The 15,632-nt window shown below is 44.1% G+C and overlaps 1 protein-coding gene across 4 annotated transcripts in view; it reads right to left on the reverse strand.

Annotated features, from left to right (window-relative positions):
- Window positions 1-2,533: 2,533 nt before the first annotated feature.
- Window positions 2,534-15,632, reverse strand: part of Aplp2 (amyloid beta precursor like protein 2) — a 61,956-nt gene continuing 48,857 nt past the window's right edge. For 2 of the 4 annotated variants that reach the window (XM_041656752.1, XM_041656750.1), the window contains 7 exons: window positions 12,035-12,134; window positions 11,270-11,422; window positions 9,685-9,720; window positions 6,935-7,026; window positions 5,691-5,765; window positions 5,203-5,358; window positions 2,534-3,947 (listed from right to left, as the gene is read on the reverse strand). In XM_041656752.1, the coding sequence (XP_041512686.1) occupies window positions 3,846-3,947; window positions 5,203-5,358; window positions 5,691-5,765; window positions 6,935-7,026; window positions 9,685-9,720; window positions 11,270-11,422; window positions 12,035-12,134 (714 nt within the window). In that variant the 3' untranslated portion in view covers window positions 2,534-3,845. The remainder of the gene's footprint in view (window positions 3,948-5,202; window positions 5,359-5,690; window positions 5,766-6,934; window positions 7,027-9,684; window positions 9,721-11,269; window positions 11,423-12,034; window positions 12,135-15,632) is intronic. The other 2 variants (XM_041656753.1, XM_041656751.1) reach the window with 1 other exon arrangement.

Below are 15,632 nucleotides of genomic sequence, written 5' to 3' on the forward strand. Positions count from 1 at the left end.
CAAATACAACATAAACGCACACAGATTTTTTTTTTTAAAAGGTGGAGAGGGAAACTGAAGAAGACATAAGACACCAAATGCTGGCTTTCATTGCACATGTATACACACGACATATGTACAAACACACACACACTTTTTTTTTTTTGAGTCTCCTGTGTAGTCCAAGTTGGTCTTGAACTATGTAAACCAGGCTAGCCTTGAATTTGGAGACTCTCGTGACTCAGCCTCCCAAGTGCTGGCATTACAGGTGTCCAAAACTGCAACCCAACACCTGACTTCAAAATTGTTATCCTGAAGGTGGGTGGTGGTGGCGCATGCCTTTAATTCCAGCACTTGAGAGGCAGAGGCTGGTGGATCTCTGTGAGTTCCAGGATAGCCAGGGTTGTTACAGAGAAACCTTGTCTCAAAAAACTAAGGCAAACAAAAATTATTATCCAGGTCTGGACTTTTTTTGGCTAGAAATCTACAGATTTCTCAAGCCATTTCCCATCCATTTCAAAAGTTTTAGAGAAAATATATTTTATGTCTAATCTCTGGGCTGCTTGGCAGCAGAAGTGACCAATGAAGTCTGATCAAGAGCATGAAGAGGATAGAAAAGACATCCCGAGTTCACAGGCAGAAAGGCAAGGGACACTGGTCTCTTGGTTAAATAAAGACCACTTCGCTCTTTGTCCTGGGTCCTGGAAAAGAGCCCATTGTTCGTAACCAGACTTGGGTTCTACCACTAGGTGCAGGTGACTCTGTAATCGTGTAAACTAAAATCATAATGTCCCTTTTACTTCCTTCTGCTTTGTCCGTGTCTATGACTTCTCGTATGAGTTTGACAGTATGTTCCTATGAGTGTGCCCCCTTGGACCCTCTGAAATTTCAGGGATTCATGACAGACTAACCAGTATCCGTTGTCACAGCAAACGAAGCCCTACAGACCATCCACATGCCTGGGTCTGGCAGAAACTTCAGTTGCTGGTCTTGATTTGTAGTCAGAGGACCTTCACACCTACATAGCAGCCAGCACCTGAGGCTCACTGCAAGGTGGGTAGGGCCGCATTCTCCAGAAGTCTCGGCTTAGTCATCGAAGCAGAAACCAAGAGATGAGTAAGTTTCTTTCTGTGCCCATGAGGGAGCTTTCCTTCTAGGGTGAGGTCAAAGGGCAGTTCCTGATTGACATTTCTGTGGGTGTTTCCTCAGGAAATTTAATCATTATATGGCCACCATAATACAGTCACCTCTACAGGTTAAGGAGAATTCAATTAAATGAGTCCATGCATACCCTGCTGAGTGCAAAGCAAATCTGTACAGGGTGAGAGAGACTCGGGCCTGGTTGCACTAATTCTTGTGTTCTGATCCAATCTCCACTGCAGCTGGGCCAATCTCATGAGCTCTGCATGTCTCCCAGGACTACTGTATTGTCAACAGAGTGCTGTTGAGAAGTTCTGAGAGCCAATCAGCTGGATGGAATTTGGACAGGGCTGGTTCGCAAAGGTGACCAAGCCACCTACTGCTTGATAGGCACCAAGTAAACAAAGCTGATCTGCTGTATTTGGAATGAGATCATGAATGGCAAAGTCACTTTCCAGACTGCATAGAGGGTCCAGTGACACCTCTTTAGAGCGCTCTGAGAGAAACTCACTCCAAACATAAAGCTCTCTCTTGGTGACTCCCCTGGGCAGCAAACTAAGGGGACATCATAGGAGAGGCAGACAGAAGGTGTTGACTGTTACAGAGAACTGGAGTGCTGAGAGACTCACCCAAGGTGCTTCCTGGCTTAGAACTCATATAGTGGCCGCTCCCTATCCCGGCGTCCCGAGAAAGATTGCTCGTATGTGTGCCTGCATACAGACATATGCAGTATGACCCTAATAACCACACGCATCAGAACATGGATCGACCACTCTATGGAGTCAATGTATTCCATGTATTGACGAACATTAGAAACTGGGTGCTAACAGTGCTCGGGCACAAAGCCCTGTAAGCAATCAGCAGAGGGAGCCTCCTAGTGGCAAACTGCTTAAACTCAGAAACAAAAGCTATAAACATTTTCTGGTCAGTATTGACAGTCTGACTTTGCTCCCCAGTTAGGATCCTGCAATGTGGTCAAGGCTGGCCTCCAACTCAACAGTACCAAGTGCTGAGATTAGAGCCACAACACCCAGTTTTCCTGACTGGGGTAAGAATATTTTATGTGCATGAGTGTTTTGCCTGCTTGTATGTAACATACCACGTGTGCCTGAAGCTCATGGAGGCCACAAGAGGGTGTCAGATCCCCTGGAACTAGACTTACAGATAGTTGTGAGCTGCCATACAGGTGCTGAGAACCCAACCTGGGTCCTCTGCAAGAGCAGCTAGTGCTCTTAACTGCTTGGCCATCTCTCCAACCACTTTCTTCTTCGAGTGAAAATGAAGCTCTTGGTTTGACTTAATATGGCCTCTGTAATGCAGGCTATAATTCTTCACAGAAGATGCCCTTCATCTCCAAGGCAGGGACAGAAAGTCCCATCATCGCAGAGCAATGCCATGGTCAGTACACAGGCACTCGGGAAGTTAAAGTGTTTATTGATGCGGTCGGGTTCTGTACATTCTCACAGAGCATACTAAGAAGTTTGTAGGTGAAGTTTCAGTCTGTGCATAGTGAGTGGGAAGAGACATGGCTAGGGCCAAGGGGGAGGGAGGAAGGGGAGGAGAAAAATCACAGAAAAATACAAAACACAACAATAAAACAAAACCCCCAAACAAACCAAAAACAAAAGGAAACCCACAACAGGTTACCAGAATCTTGAGAGTAAAACAACAAAGTCCAGGTGATGAGCATCAACTTCAGATACACAAGCATTACAATTCATGTAAAACAAAAGTTGTCAAAGACTTCCACAGTGTCTACAGATACGGACGACCCAGAACAATCTCTTTTCATATAGAGAAGCCTCCTGTGAGCTCTCCTGGGTCCTCTGCCATATATTTATTATGGTATTCTCTGAGTGAACAGCAAAGGGGCTGGGAGACTGGGGGGAGGGGGAGGAGGCACAAAGGAAGGCAGAGGTCAGTGCACTGGAGGGAGCTGTCCACAGAGGAGGTGCTGCACATCAGGACACACTTGGTAAAGGAAAGAGGACAGCGAAAGCTACAGTAACCAGGACTGGAAGAACAGCACATAGTAACTACAGGCTAGTTGCTGTGGAAGAACTGGATTTGAAGGAAAGCACAGTGGCTCTCTGTATGCACTGGGCTAGCTCAAGGTGCCTTAGCCCTGCTTGGTGACAGCTGGTGCAGAAGCACCCAGACACCAGCACGGGAAACATAGGCTTCCAAAGAAACTATACCTTTAAAATAGCTCAGTAACTGTATCACAATGTACTTCTGTTCCACTGAAGTTTCTCAGTAACCTGAAAAAGGGAATACTGCTTTTTACATTAAAAACAAATTATAGAACCAGCACAGCAAGTGAGCCTAAAGAACTGACTGACGTAAGGTGAACAATCTGTGTATATAGTCTATCATTGAAAAAATCAACATTTCCCATTTATATAGAGCATGTGAGACAATACAATAGAAGTGGCATTTCTAATTTAAAAAAGAAAACTACATCCATCAGATATCTGTAATAGATCATTTTTTCATTTCACTTAAGGTTTATATATCATATATTGTTATATTAACATTTTTACCCATTTAAAAGAATGGAAATTGCACTCCTACAGTAGTACTTTATAGTCTTAGCAATCCAGGAGAGCAGGAAGTACGATGGGGCCTTCTGGCACCACTGGTGGTCAGCAGTCAGGCACAAATGCTGAACCTCTTCTGGCCCACCTGTACCAGCCTCCAGCCAAGGTGTCACACAGATCCTGTCCTTAGATCTGCATCTGCTCCAGGTACTTGTAGGTTGGGTTCTCATAACCATGGTTCTGCATCTTGTTCAGGTGACGCTCTTCTGGGGTGAGCATCGGGTCAACCTGTAGGAACACAGGCTGCAGGTCACTGTGGTATACTGGAGGGCCTGCAGAGCCTCAGGGTGTCAGGCTATTTGCTGCCCAGTCCCACGGGACTCAAAGCAGCCCAGCACCCTCTTTTACTGGACAGAGCAAACAAGAACTGGTATCAAGGACACAGGGAAGGGGGGGGGAAAGGAAGAGGTGAGAGGTAACGCTTCTCTCTACAGTGAAGCTCTGAAAGCCTGGTCCAAGTGAGAGAACAGATCACTGACAAATTGGATAATTTCAGTTTGGTCCTTGGGATCCACACGGATGGAAAAAGACTTCTAAATATGTCCTTGGATTTCTATATGCAAATCATGCACACACACACACACCCCGAAAAAGAGTAATTTAAAATGACAGCCCATTACAGAGGCTATACCCATTACATACGTCAGTTCTTTAGGTTCTGACTTTTTTTTTGCTGTGCTGGTTTTATGGTTTGCTTTTAAAAGTAAAAAGGCAGTATTCCCTTTTTCAGGCTGCTGAGAAACTTCAGTGGAACTGGGTGTACTGTGACACAGTTGCTGAACTAGTTTAAAGAACCAGCTTCTTAGAAGCCACAGTGACAAGTAACCAACACTTAGTTTTTGGGATAGTGGAAGCAAGTCCTGTCATGTTCAGATATGAAATAAAGAAAGGGGCCAGATGGTCTGTAGTCATTCCCAGTTTTAGAACGCTACAGCTGAAGCCAGGCGTGCGCGTCTACAGTATTCTTCAACAGTGCATCATATTCCTTAGTGCGTTATGTAACTGGAGAGCAAGAACAGTTTCCAGCATCCACTAAAGGGGTGAGCGGCAGACGACTCCAAGCATGCACCAGCAGAGGCAGGACAGTAACAGCCTGCATCCCCAAGCAGTACAGAAGAGGCACACGTCTGACAGTATAAAAGAGCATGTGCCTAGCACACGCAAGGCTTCTGGTTAGATCCCACCAACAGAAACAAGTATGCATGTGTGTGCACGAGAGGAAGAAACACACCAAGGATAGAGTGTTATTCTACTTTCTGAAGCATAAAATGTTATGAACTTCTGATATTGAACCATTTAACTGATTAAAACCCAAATGGATGCTGAAGTTGGTGACACTCACAACTCAGCGATGGCTCATCTCCAAATGTAACCTAATGATCTAATGAGCAATACAATCGATGATGGCAGCATGCCCAGCAAAAGGTAAGTCCAGATCTTCCAATTCCATACAGATCCAGTCCTAGCCACTCCCCCGCCTCACCTCCACAATCCCATGGCTGATAGTGCCGTACTGCCTCTTCCTCAGCATCACCAGGCTGATGACGATGACGGTAGCAATGGCCACGGCAATAACCAGCAAGCCAATAAGGGCACTGCTGCTCAAACTGAAGTCCTCCCTCAGAGGTCCCACAGATTCCTAAAACAACAAAGCATATAAGAAACAATGTCCCAGGGACAACCTGACTCAGGAACCCAAGGAGGACCACAAGCCTCTCAGCCTGTCTAAAAAAACTCAGGGCCACCCAACAATCCCACTCTGTTGATGACATCGACCAGATCAGGGAGGATGCCCACTTTGCTAACCTCCAAGGAAATTTTCATTTCTTTGATTCTTACTCAGAAAAGAGGGAAATTGGGACCCAAGTCCCTTATTAACTTAATACCAGGTGTCTTTTATCTCTATTGATCTAAGATGACAAAAAGAAAAAAGAATGAGCACTGGCCTTCCATTCTAGAGTAAACACATACCGGCTCTTCTTCTAGGCCTCCAACTCTCTCAGCATTGAAGATCATTTCTTTAACATCCAGAGTCTCATCAATGACCTGAAATAGTCACAATTATTAGCATCTCCTCAGAGAATGGGAGAGAAATGAACATAAATGTCATTCATTTTCTATTGAATATGGTGTTGGGAAGCTGTTTCTTTGGTCACACTGATCCAAATGTACTCATCAACCCTCTAAAAGGAGGTAAGTGTGGGCACAGGAGGGGGGTAAGTGTGGGCACAGGAGGGGGGTAAGTGTGGGCACAGGAGGGGGGTAAGTGTGGGCACAGGAGGGGGGTAAGTGGGGGCACAGGAGGGGGGTAACTGTGGGCACAGGAGGGGGGTTAACTGTGGGCACAGGAGGGAGTAAGCGGGGGCACAGGAGGGGGGTAAGTGTGGGCAGAGGTGCTGCGAGGTGGCCAGTCCAGTTAGGCTCTTTTTTTGGGGTGGGGTGGGGTATGAGACAGGGTTTCTCTGTGTAGCCCTGGCTGTCCTGGAACTCACTCTGTAGGCTAGGCTTTCCTTGCCTCTACCTCCCAAGTGCTGGGATTAAAGGCCTGTGCCACTTACCCGGCTCCAGTCAGTTTCTTTACCTGAACTTCCCACAAAGTAAGGGTGGCAGAGACAAAGCTCGGGACAGACAGCTAACGAACTACACTACAACTCAGGTCAGCCAGACAGCTCAGCATGTAAAAGTGCTTGCCACCAAACTTGACGAGCTCAGTTTGGTCTCTGGGATCTACACGGAGGGAGAAATGACTCCTCTGATCTCTGCACACACACCATGGCAAGCACGTGACCGCACACACCCCCAAGAGTAATTTAAAAAGAAAAAAATCAAATTTAGCTGAGGGCAACCAAAAAACGTAAGTAGTCCGAAAACTATGAATGTGAGAAGAGTAAGAACAGCAGTGTAAGAAAAACAACAAAAAGCTCAATTTTATTCAGTTTTCCACTTAGTAAGTTTTAACTTACTTGAAAACAGCCTCTGATGTTAGTTATATCTTAAGCTGTACATGAATTCCCTACCGTATAGTAAAAGGTAAACTACTCAAGAAAAAAGCAGCTTCACTGGTTCTCTCATGCAAATGCTAACCAGGAAAAAGCAACCTTTGGGAGCAGCTGGGTCCTTCTCTTCTACCATGTGGAAAACTGGCAGTACTAGCCACCATGCTACTTGCTCCAGTGTACGAAAGGGAATGTGCTATGCAAATGACAACGGCTCACCATATTTTCATCCATCTTATTCTTACTGTTAATCACTTTTTCTTCTGCACCAATCAGTCCCCCGTCTTGCTCTGCCATTCCAATTCCAGATCCTGTGTAGAAAATGTTGACAGCTGAGTTTCTAGGCAGCCCACCTCAGGCCAGTCTCTCAGAAGCAGCGAATCCCTGCCTGGGCCAGAGAGCTTCTCAAACACTCCCCAGACTCCCTGTGCCGCCGCATTGGCATGTTTGAGGATGCACTGTGCTCTGCAAGGATGAATGGTACAAGCATTGCAAAGGACTGATGAAGGAGACGGTGCTTACTGGTCTCCCACCTGAAGGGATGGAATGCAAACCTTTGGAGAAGCTGAGTCTGGGGGAGTTCCAGGATGGAAAACATGTTCCAACCATTACATGTGACTGTAATGAACACTAGCTACCCAACAACACAATTCTTTGGTACCCAGATTCTACTGCACAGATGAAGCACTACTCCTGTATGTATGCTTTGAGCAGAATAGTTTTCTCCACAAGAAATTATTTCTGCTTCCAATATCAACCTTTGCCACCTTCCACCCTCAAGTCCTCTCTTTGCCCTTCAAGTTTCATGGTCTCTAGGAAGACATTTCCAGGTTGTAGCATTTAAAATTGTTATGTAATTGTCTATCCCCCCCACCCCGTCTCTCACTGGATGTTTTGTCCCTCAGATCTGGTTCCTAAATAGTAACCCAGGTGAGCAGGAAGAAAGCAGTTCATCAACAGAAAGAATTTTAATCAAGGTGGAAAGAGCAAGAATAGTAACTGTCTTTTTTCCAAGGTCAGAAATGGTTTGAGCCAACATCATTCGTGTGTGGCACACAATGTGACCACAGCATATCTGGGCTCAGCACAGACAGAAAAATCCTTTTCAGTTTTACTTTCAAGCATATGCTTCCTAGCTATCACAAGCTTCTTCTTATTAACAACGTATTTAGTTTGCATATATCTATGATTTGAACCTTTTATAGAGACTTGGTAACCAACTTGACATGCTAGTGAGTAGATTCCAATGGGAGTTACATTCAGCATGCTGTCCAGGAGCTGCCAAAGGCAGGCAATAATGTCAAGCCCAGCCAGGGTGAAGTTTTTCATTCACAACTTGACTTGTTTTCTTAACATAGACCAACAGGAGATTAATAATGGCCATGCGGCTACTGAACTCGTGGCCTAATTAAATTTTTAACACATTACACTGCAGCCAAAGTGATGCACTCTTTCTCTAAAGCGTTCCCTTCAAAAGAAAAGCACAACTTGATAGCAGTTAAATCAAGGCTGGCTCTGGTGGCTCAAATAAAACAACCCTGCCTGTCTACTATTCAAGGAAGAGGGGATCTAGAAAGGCGCTGGCTATTTAGCACAGATGCTCATAATCAAGACTACTAAATTCTAATCCTGAGTTTCTCCCACTTCAAACTCTATAATTTTAAGTCATAAAAGGAAAGATTCTCAGAATGCAAAGAGACACTGAACCAGCTCATCTAAGGGTTGGCCTTGGTCCAGGCTGGTCTAAGGCTTTCCAGTGTTATAGCCCGTGGCTCTTTTTTAACACTGACTAAGCTCACTTTGGCTTCATAATACACACAAGCGACTTCAAGAGACCAAAGTTAGTAGCTATATTGTCCCAACACATTTTTGTAAGTAGAAAAGCAAAAGTCAGGCAGGCTTAACACCTAAGACATAGAGTTGTGAGGAATGTTAGCATAGTGACTTGCAGGAAGAAGAGACACAGCTGAATAACACTAACATGCAAGGACACTCACAAGAGTTAGATCCTACTTACTGATTCTAAGAATAAAATATGACATAAATTACGACAGCAGCTTCTGAGCCAGGGACTTTCACTTGGTCCGCCCATGACCAGACTACCAACAGTAAGAAAGTAAGTTCATAAAATACATGAAGAACAAGCGCTGCTGCCAATGACTCAAGAGGGGACTATCTACCACTTGGGGGGTTCTCAGCTGTCACTAGCAACTCAGGCAGCAGAAACCACGTGGGCTGTGAAGACAGTCTCGGGTCCAGACCTCGGTCCTCTCTGCTTATTAATCTTGCCAACTTAGGAAGCAATACCTGAGTGACTTTTTCAACTGCTTAATCTATAAAACTGAGCAAAAAAAAATCCTGCTCAAGAGGGATCTGGTGGGTAAAAATGATGATAATGCAGTTAGCATAGAGCTTTCTACAGTACACACTGTCTTTGAAGACTGGGGACTCGCCGCACCTACAGCCCACATGTTTCTACCTCTCTCAGCAGCAGCATGCTGTGTTTAAGGAATACTGCAACTCAGGAGCATGAGATGTGGCACAGATGGATGGTAGAGACAGCTAAAAGGGGGAAAGGGCAACTGGTAATAATAACGGGAAAAAAGAGAGAGGGACATTTACAGTCTACCTGACTGCAAAAATCAAACACAATCCCATATAGACTAGCTATACACAGAAATTTTGTTAAACTGACATACTTTTTTGACATTTACCCAGACAAAGAAAGCTGTTTCTTGGGACTCCCCAAAGCCAAGTTTGGGTGTCACATAGCACTAGACTCTGCACGCCAGGAAAGCCAGGGAGCTCGTTAGTAACATGAAGGCAGGACTATTCTAGCTCCACTTAGCCATGGCTGAAGGAATGAGGCGGGGATGTCGGATGTAGGATGAAACATAAAATGAAACTCCCAACACACTGGGGAAGTGAAAAGGAATGGAGGTCTTAAGGGAACATCTTGACAAACCAACCTTTTTTCATTGGGTGGTACAACTCCGGCTGAGTGTCTAGCAGAAAGGAAAACAATAAAAAACAAAATAGCACAAAAGGAGATTAAGAAAGAAAATGGTTTCCTTCTAAGTTCCTCTCTATAACGTGAACAAAAGGCATTTTTCCTTAAATAATATCCCATAATCAAGCCAACAGTAATCTAAACAGGAAATCACTAGATGCATCCCTGATGAGAAAGGTAAGTGGGAAATCAGGATTGGACCTTTTAAGAGAAATTTTGGAAGAATCCCGTATTATTTAGTTTACCCCACAAACTACTATTATTTTTAGAAAACAGCAAAAAAAATGAAGTTAGTATTGATTGTGGTTCTTTGACAAAGAGACAAGGTACTATTAGGTTGAACTTTGCCCATAACGCCCCAATCCCAAACAAAAGCCTAGAGAAGCTGCTATGTGTGGCCGCCCCACAGCCTCATGGAGCTTTGGGATCTGTGGAGTGAAGAGCTAGGAAGGGGTGACACCACTTCACCCCCGAGTATCCCGAGCACTGCAGCTGAACCTCTGAGCTAACAGGTTATGAAGGTGTTTTTGTTTTAAGCTCCAAGGCGGGGCCGGATGCACATCTTCCCACTGGTCTGGTAGCTGCACTAGGCTACTGTATCTAATCAGTTATGTGACTGTATCACAGGAGCTGTAGGAACTGAACTGTCAGTGTGGATCCAGTTCCACTTAGAATCTAAGCTACGTGACAGCCTGGACAAGTACCTAATCTGCTCAAATCTCAGAATCTCCATGAGAGACACCCACAGTATCTCCCTTCCAAGAGTGCTCTCTGAGGGCTGAATGAACTGCACCCAAGTCCAGTGCTTGACTAAAGCTGGCACAGAATGAGGACTCCAAAGCCAGGGGCCATTTTTATCACCACCCTGACCAGCAGCAGCAGCAGCAGGAAATAGAAGCTGATTATACAAACTAGTCTTAGGGCACAAGTCTCAGCAGCTTGTTTATTTCTGGTACAGATTCATAATTTTAGATCCTGAGAACCAGCAAGAGAATAAAGGAAAACATGCTTGGGAATCAACTGATATCAGAGACATGACCCTGAGCCTGGACACCTCTTTTTTGGGGGGAGGGGGTTTCGAGACAGAGTTTCTCTGTAGCTTTGGAGCCTGTCCTGGAACTCCCTTTGTAGACCAGGCTGGCCTCGAATGCACAGAGATCCGCCTCCCGAGTGCTGGGATTAAAGGCGTGCGCCACCACCGCCCGGCACCTGGACACCTCTTCAGTCTCTCCCCCAATCTGCCTCCCCAGACCGTTAGGAAAGACAATGATGTCCTATAACCCAAGGGACACCACAGAGACAGCTTGATATAAAGTGTAAGAAATCTACTAAATGTAAGAAATATTTCTGATTTCCCTGATATTACTGTGTATTACTTGCCCACACACAACAGGGGCTTGGGAGATCCATGCCTTCCCTTTCCCTGCCCTCTCACACGACACAACCTCCCCAACTCAACCAGATTTTTAAAAAATGTATTCCAATTTTCTAATTTCATTCTCCTCTCCTCTGCTCCTAGGGATGGCTCTGAGGACCATACATACCTTCATTCTCAGACAGAGATGGGAAGGGATGGAAAGGGTGGAACGGCGGGATCTCCTCACTCTCCTCAGAGCTCACCCGGACATCCACAGGGCTCTCTGAGATGGAGGAGGTGAACTGGTCCATATCTGCTCGCTGTTCCTGAAGGAGTTCATCTAACAAAAACACAACATGGAGCAGAAAAGCAGCATTTTAGAAGCATGTCTAGGTACATGAAATAGGTCAATTCTTGTCATCCCAGAGCTCAAGACCAGGCAATAGACCAGTCTGACCCACCTCCTGCCCACTGTCCAACTTTATAGGACCCGTGGTCCATCTCTAAATAAGTCATCACACATAACTGCAACCTCATGCCTTTTGGATGATTTCACTATCTGCATCTTTGCTACCATTAACAAGAATTCACGCAGATACTCTTTACTAGTAAACCATTTTGCTCTGGAACACTGAGCAGTGGACAGAATGATATACGGGGTAAACTGGTAACAGGAAACGTCCCAGGCCCCTGCAATTTCACACTCTTGAGTTTCTTCCGCTAGTAAAAGTGAAGGTCAATGAAATTCAAGGCTCTGTGGCTCCAGGCCAGTACATCTGTCTTTGGAGACTCCTCAGTCTTGTCATGGAAATCTCCAGTTGATTCTAGACTTTCTGAAACCATGGTGTGCTAATGTCTGCCTCACCAGCCTTATTTATATCATTCTTCCCTGCCATCACTCCTGAGCCTCACCAAAAAAGTCCAGTCTGGCCTTGATATAATTAGTACTCACCGATTTCCTCCTGAATTTCTTGAGCCACATAAGGAACTTTGTACAACAGAGAAAGGCTTTGATTCCTTCTTTCTTCAATCACATGGAGGTGCGTCATCACCTAGGAGCAGAGGAGGGGGAGAGATCTTGTCACTGAAAACTGTAAGGTCAGGAGGAAAAATACCCACATAGTTCCAGAGACTCAAAGGCTCTACTTCCTACTAAACAAGGCAAAACAGCTGGAAGGAGAAGTCTATTACTTTCCTTGCCAGACTGGCTGACCTCTAAAGCATAAGACAGCACATAGTGTGAGTGATAGTCATTTATCTACAGAGAGGGCTTCCAGTTCAAATATTCATTTTCAGAATATGGTCGTGAGGAGCTGGACAGATGGCTATGAGCGTTCGATGCTCTTGCAGAAGACCAGCATTCAATTTGTAACACCATCACAACTGGCTGTTAACTCTAGTTCCAGGAGGTCCAATATCCTCTTCCAGCCTTTACAGGCACCATGCATGCATACAGGCAAAACACTCATCCACATTAAAAAGACAAAACAAAACAAAACAAAACAAAACAAAAAAACCAATGCTTACTAGTCAGTTGACTTGGTTTTTATACAAAACAGCTGTCACTAACTTTACTGAGTCAAGGCCCTGGTTTATAGGGTGCTAAACCTTTTGTTGCTGAGTTTGAGAAAGGGAAAAAATGCCAGTCACTTTTCTCAACTAGCCAAAGCAGAGTACACAAACATACACTGAAACTAGTGGCTCATAGATTTGGCTTGGTGAAACAACTATCTAAAGTTGTTATGGTTAAGACAAAAACTAATGTAGTTCTATTAAAATTATGGCTCTTTAAAATAATTCATGATAAGGCATAAATAACCCATTCTCTCTCTCTCTGTCTCTCTCTTTTTTTTTTTTTTTTTTGGTTTTTCGAGACAGGGTTTCTCTGTAGCTTTCATGCCTATCCTGGTACTAGCTCTTGTAGACCAGGCTGGCCTCAAACTCACAGAAATTCGCCTGCCTCTGCCTCCCGAGTGCTGGGATTAAAGGCGTGCGCCACCACCCACTCTTAAGTGTTGAAGAAACGTTTATCTATGCTAGCTCACTATTTTCCTAAATGCAAACACTGTTAATCCAATGTAACAACAAAAGCATCCAAGGTTGAAAAGACAGGTGACTGTGATCCACAGACACGGTGGGGTGGAGTTTTGCACCAGCAGCTCAACAAACTCCTGGCCACATTACCCTCTCCAGCCTACGTTTGCACTTACTCAAATTCTTCTAAAGAGGGCGTGCACAACTAGTGGACTGGGTGGCCCTGAAGACATTAACATGAAGGGTTGAAACGGAAAAAAATTAAAGATGCTTTTACTGTAGATTGATGTGCTTCTGACCTTTAAAAGCAAGATGAAAGCAATTTAATTTTGTATTTGCTATTCTGCCAATCAAACTGATGGGAAAACTCAAGTGTGAGGGCCTTGGCAAAAAAAAAAAAAAAAAAAATGCAAATGGAATTGCAATGAGCAGCCCAGAAACCAAGCATGTATAGATACCATTATACTTCCTCAGATGAATTAAGGAGCCCTTTGAGAGGACAAGAACCACAGGTACAATAGTAGGAATTAGTCATTATAGAAGCCTTCATGCTAAAGAGCCTAAAGGATAGGTTCAAAATATAGGAGCACTAAAAATACTGCATGACATTACTTTCAGACTATAAGGTATATATAAAACATAAACCAATTTCAGGTTTAAATTTGGGTCAGGCTAAAGAAAAAATATTTTACAAGATTTATTTATTTTATGTGTATGGGTGTTCTGCTTATATGTAAGCCTGCATATCACATTTGTTCCTGGTGCCTCCAGAGGCCAGTAGAGGGCATCAGATCCCCTGGAACTAGTTACAGATGATTGTGAGTGGCCATATGGGTGCTGGGAATCAAACCCAGGTCTTCTAGAAGAGTATTCAGCGATCTTAACCCCTGAGTCTCTCTCCAATTCCAAGGAATATATTATTACATACAAAGCAAAAAAATTTTTTTTAATCCCTAATCAGAAATACTTCTGATCCTAAATATTTTGGATAAGGGATATTTATCGTATAAGGAGCTGAGTGTTTGCATGCTGAGTGCTCAGGGAGCACAAGAACAGGAAAGAAAATGCAATTCAGTGGTTCTGTTTCACTGACATCACAAACTGAGAACAGACTTAGAGTTCCCACGAGAGCTGGGTTTCTCCTCAGAACTGCTAGGATGAGATGATTCTATTTCTCAGTTTATTTCCTATGGACCTTTGTCTCAGGAATTTGCTAATAAATTATTTATATACCAATCAGGCCCAGGGATATGTAGCTCAGCAGCAGAGTACTTGCCTAGCATGTGTAAGGCCCCACATTCTATCTTTGGCACCAAAACAAGATTCTCTCTCCATTATATCCTTAGAATATGGTACATAATATATATAGTGCAAAATATCCACTCCAAAAATATATTTGATATATACCATATCAACTTAATTTTATTTTCATCCCCCTGACTTCCCTCCCCCTATAAGATACAACAAAAATATAATAAAAGATGTGGATCAAATCTATCCAATCCTGACAAGATTCATTTTTCCGCCTGTCTTCCAAAGGCAGTCTGGAACTCTTGGTGTTTTCCCTCTACCGCTCCATCTAGTGTGAAGTGAAACTTTAACACAAGACCTCAGAAATATCCCTTCCTGTAGTCCCACTCTTCAGGCAGCAAAGCTCTTTAATTCTCTCAAATATCCAACTTCTAATGTGAACTCTGCATCTTGGAGGAAAGTAATTCTTCATTTCATAGTTAACAAAATTAATCTCTATTAGTCTTTGAGCTGTATTCAAGGGATCCAACTTCATTAGATTATATGTGAAATTTTAACATGTAGACGGTAACACAAACTTCTGCCCAACAAAGGGAGTGGTTTCTGGGTAACTTATTTATGTTCTTACTATGAGAAGTTGGGAAGAAGAATTTCTGGGAGGGCACTATGCACACACCCATGTATGTGAGTACTCATAATCTGCACGGCTGATTACAACAGGGCAATGAAGTAAGGATGGTGATGCTATTACACCGTCCTCAGAAAACCAAGGGACCGTCAGACTGCAGTCTTTTGCACAGTTCACCGTCTGTGAATACATGAGAATTACTAATGTATGGACGAGAGCTAGAAGAAGAAACAGAAAAAAAACCTGTACAAATAGTAGTGGAGTAAAGTGGGCTCAGCATAGGACAAACTCAGAAATGTGTTTGTCTGAATAAAAACTTCACTGGATACCACAGGAGGTGGAGTATCCTGGGGCTCATCAAACACACCGGGCATCTGCCCTACACTGAGCCAAGAACAACTTTTAAGACCTGCACCATGTATCTGCCTAGAAAAGGGTTTCACATACCAAATCGGTGATAAGCTGAATCAGAAATGAACTGACATAAAAATTTGATTGGAGTTTGAATGCTCACCTTAGGAGACCTGGATAGAGGTGGGCAGTCCTTGGGCTTCCCACAGGTCAGGGAACCCTGATTGCTCTTCGAGCAGATGAGGGGGGGGGGGACTTGATCGGGGGAGGGGGAGGGAAATGGGAA

The sequence above is a fragment of the Microtus oregoni genome, unplaced genomic scaffold, assembly GCF_018167655.1.
Source record: "Microtus oregoni isolate MIOR12 unplaced genomic scaffold, Mior012 000008F_ref0000371, whole genome shotgun sequence".
NCBI lineage: Eukaryota > Metazoa > Chordata > Mammalia > Rodentia > Cricetidae > Microtus > Microtus oregoni.